The following is a 4,570-nucleotide window of genomic DNA, read 5'->3' as shown; positions in this document are numbered from 1 at the left end:
CAGAGAAGCAGGAAAGCTGATGTTTTGGGGGCCAGAGGCCATTCTTCAGAAATATATTTCTGAAGAAGGGTCTAGGCCCAAGACATCAGCCTCCTGCTCCTCTGATGCTGCTTGGCCTGTTGTGTTCATCCAGCTCTACACCGTGTTACCTCAGATTCTCCAGCATCTGCAGTTCCTACTATCTCTGCCATTCTTATCATAACAGCTATTGTCAACTTACTATAATCAAACTTTCTGAACCAATATTTTGTTCGCTAAGACAGTAAACCTGTCCAACTGTCATTAGTCAGGAGTGACATGTATTGATTTAATAGGTAATGTAGAGCAGCTTGCAACCTGCACCATTTTTAATCATAAATGTCACCTACAACACAAGGACGATCTTGACAACATTTAAATAGCACTTTAACAAAAACTGTCGTGGGAGATACGTTTCGTCATATTGACAATTGGAACAGTACAAAACAATAATCCTAAAATGAGCGGAAATTCAACTGTTTGTCCCAAACGTGCCCATATCACGAGCTGAGTTACGCTTTGGATTATTTTTGCCTCAAAAGATGATAATTTGTCCTGACAGTAAAATAACGCGCAGTGCTGCAACCGCATTAAATCGCTGTCCCTTGCAGCACAAACTGAGATTGGGGAATTAGCCGGGTGCAGACTCCTTGGCCCTGTCCTGAGGAGTCACCTTCAACGCCCTGGGCCACTGCAAACTATCGTCAGACAGCTGCTGTTGGCATATCAGAGCTGAACATCCGCATTCACATGTGTCCAGGTCCAGGTCCAGGTCCAGGTCCAGGTCCAGGTCCAGGCCCAGGCCCAGGCCCAGGCCCAGGCCCAGGCCCAGGCCCCGGCCCCGGCCCCGAGCCTACAAGCCGCACTTACCCCGGGGACAGGCAGCTCACAAATTAGGTAAAACAGGAACCTTCACACGGGTAAAGGATACAGCTTAAAGCCCTTCAGAATCTCCTTAGCCCTGTCTTCCTTCGAAGACATTGCAGTTCTCCCGATCCTTCTCCGATAGATCGGAACAAAGGGATTAAAGCGATTAATGTGAAAACAAGAATATCTGTAATGTCAATAAATGTAAAATCGAGCAACAAGCTGATTATCGCCACAGCAACGCTCGGCTCATCGCAGCCCGGAACACCTCCACCCGCCAGCAGCCAATCAGAATGGCTAGCCGGTGCCAACGTCCGATTGACATGGAGATTGACCAATAACCTACGGGTATCTCCGTCAGTCAGCCATTCATCAGGAGGACCCACCCTATAGAGGCAGGGACTGTCGTAAAGCACAGGGCCGATTGGTCATCTTTACAGTCAATCACAGGCGGAAATGGTTTTTGTTACTGGCCTCCACGCTTAATTTTCCTGAAAAAGTAATTCATTGAACCATCTCATTATCCTGGATTAAACTGACACAGAGGTCTCACTGGACACTCTGGTCAAGTTTGGTCAGGTCAGAGGTCGGATATAGTGTCACCAGGATGTCGACCTGTGAAAGTATGAACAGACAGCACATGTATCATTGATAGGAAGAACATTGGGCCATTCAGCCCATCTGCCACAAGAGATTATCTGCTCATTGACATTTGCAGTGCTCTCCCCATATCTGTTGATATACTTTGTATGTTTACAACCTCCTGGGAAAGCACCATAAAGGGACCAAAAACAAAAGTGAGGAAGTGTCACTAGACCCAAAATGTTAACAGTGATAATGGGAAACCATTTCCACTCCCCGGCCCATTCTTTCGATGACATGTCCATCATGGGCCTCCTGCAGTGCCACAATGATGCCACCCGAAGGTTGCAGGAACAGCAACTCATATTCCGCTTGGGAACCCTGCAGCCCAATGATATCAATGTGGACTTCACCAGCTTCAAAATCTCCCCTTCCCCCACCGCATCCCAAAACCAGCCCAGTTCGTCCCCTCCCCCCACTGCACCACACAACCAGCCCAGCTCATCCCCTCCCCCCACTGCATCCCCAAACCAGTCCAACCTGTCTCTGCCTCCCTAACCTGTTCTTCCTCTCACCCATCCCTTCCTCCCACCCCAAGCCGCACCTCCATCTCCTACCTACTCACCTCATCCCACCTCCTTGACCTGTCCGTCTTCCCTGGACTGACCTATCCCCTCTCTACCTCCCCAGCTATACTCTCCTCTCCACCTATCTTCTTTTCTCTCCATCTTCGGTCCGCCTCCCCCTCTCTCCCTATTTATTCCAGAAGCCTCACCCCATCCCCCTCTCTGATGAACAGTCTAGGCCCGAAACATCAGCTTTTATGCTCCCGAGATGCTGCTGGGCCTGCTGTGTTCATCCAGCCTCACATTTTATTACCCAAAATGTTAACTCTGATTTCTCTTCACAGCTGCTGCCAGACCTTCTCAGCTTTTCCAGCAACTTCCGTTTTTGTTTCTGATTTACAGCATCTGCAATTCTCTTGGCTTTTACCATAAAAGGAGCCCTGCTTTCCTGGACTCATACCAAAGTTTATGTTTTGAAAAATATGCACAGGACCCTAACTTACCTGACTTTCAGAGCAAGGTTGAAGGATATCACGGACCGGGTTTCTGTCCTAAACAAAACCTATTGTTTTTTATAGATAATTTGACTGTAGTTACAGGTAAATATAACACCAGTAACAAAATCTAATCTTCTTATAGATACCCTATTATACACATAGAGACAAGAAAATAGGGAAAACAAATTATTGACAGGGATAAAGCAAAACTGGAATATCAGTTCAGTGGTCTTTGCTATCCAGTTTTAATGTTGAGATGTTCTTTCTTCAGTTAACCAGAACCTTCGTGTTCAGTTGACTTTCCCTGGAATCTTCTAATGATTTGCTATGAAGACTATATATAGACCAAACATCCTTGGCCTCAAACCAGTCTGGAACTGTTTTGAAAGTCAGAGAAAACAACAGTCTTTTATTGATTGGTTGATGTTACTGATTGATTTTATTGAAACATAAACAAAGCTTTTCACTGTATTTCAATATGCAAGCGATACAGGCAGATCACAGTAAGCAAGGATACACAGATCAAAAATACTTAGAGACATACAGGTTACATTATTTGAGGCTACAATCCATTTAACAGGCTGATAATGACTGTAAAGAAGATGTTTCTGAACATGCTTGTGCATGTGTTCAGGCTTCTGTATCTCTTGCTTGACGGAAGAGGTTGTAGGAGGTCATTACCAGGGTGCGATGGGTCTTTGCTGATGTTGGCCTTCTTTCTGTGGCAATGAGCTGTGTAACTAGAGCCCATGGATGGAAAGTTGGCTTCTGTGATGGTCTGGGCTGTGCACACAACCTTCTTTAGTTTCTTGTAGTCCTAGGCAGAGCAATTGCCATACCAGGCTGTTATGTAACTGGATAGTATGCTTTCAATAATGCATCTGTAGAAGTTGGTGTGGATCCTTATGGACATGCCAAATTTCCTGAGCCACCCGAGGAAAAAGAAGCATTGTTGTGTTTTCTTGATTGTCACATTTAGAACATAGAACATAGAAAAGCACAGCACAGTACAAGCCCTTCGGCCCATGATGTTGTGCCGTGGAATAATCCTAATCCAAAACTAAAATAACCTAACCTACATTCCCCTCAATTCACTGCTGTCCATGTGCATGTCCAGCAGTCGCTTAAATGTCACTAATGACTCAGCTTCCACGACTACCACTGGCAAAGTATTCCATGTGCTCACAACTTATGTGGGAAGTCCAGGACAGTTTGTTGGATATTGTCACTTCGAGGAACTTGATGCTCACCACTCTCCCAACCTCAATTCCATTAAATGTAGGTGGAGGCGTGTGCTCTTCCTTTCTTTCTGAAGTTGATGATCAGTTCTTTAGTTGTACTGTGTTGGAGTGACAAATTGTTTTCATTGCACCACATCACCAAGCCTACATTTCAAAAAACTCAAAACTGTGATAAATTATAGTTGGGGAATCTCCCAACTCCCATCAAGAATGATTCTGGACTACCACCTATAGTGGCATTTGTTGAAACCACCATGAAACACATGACGAATGGTAAAGCCACTGCAGTGGACAGGATTCCAGTGGAGATTTTGAACCTTGGAGGAGCAAAGCTTACCCATCATCTCCAAAAATTGGTCCTCAAAATCTGGGACAAAGAGGAAATCTCTGACGATCACAGGGGTGCTGCCAATGCCACCATCTTCAGGAAAGGAGACAAAGCGAACTGTGGAAGCAACTGAAGAATCTCCCCATTATTGGTCGCCAGGGAGATCACTGAGACACTTTCTCCCAGTCTCTGAATAAATCCTTCTGAAAGCCAGTGTAGCCTCTGACCAAACTGTGAAAATATGGACATGACTCCAAAATAAATGCCAGGAACAACACCAACAACTTTACATGACTAGCATCAACTTGACCATGGTTTTTGATCCAGTCAGTCGGGAACTGCTACTGAAGACCCTATCAAAGGCCAACTGTCCAGTGAAATTCATCAACATTGTTTGTCTCTTCTATGGCAAGATGTTGGCAACAGTCCTCACAACAGTAATGTGACAGAATCTTTTGAGGTTAAGGTATG

The 4,570-nt window shown here is 45.2% G+C and overlaps 1 protein-coding gene across 2 annotated transcripts in view; it reads right to left on the bottom strand.

The window, feature by feature from the left end:
- The window catches only part of pde6d (phosphodiesterase 6D, cGMP-specific, rod, delta), a 54,984-nt gene extending 53,828 nt beyond the window's left edge, over positions 1–1,156 (bottom strand). For both annotated transcript variants that reach the window (XM_048541955.1, XM_048541956.2), the window contains exon 1: positions 950–1,156. In XM_048541955.1, the coding sequence (XP_048397912.1) occupies positions 950–999 (50 nt within the window). In that variant the 5' untranslated portion in view covers positions 1,000–1,156. The remainder of the gene's footprint in view (positions 1–949) is intronic.
- Positions 1,157–4,570: the final 3,414 nt, after the last annotated feature.

The sequence above is a fragment of the Stegostoma tigrinum genome, chromosome 14 (assembly GCF_030684315.1).
Source record: "Stegostoma tigrinum isolate sSteTig4 chromosome 14, sSteTig4.hap1, whole genome shotgun sequence".
NCBI classification, from domain to species: Eukaryota; Metazoa; Chordata; class Chondrichthyes; order Orectolobiformes; family Stegostomatidae; genus Stegostoma; species Stegostoma tigrinum.
This window is presented reverse-complemented; position numbering and strand designations above follow the sequence as displayed.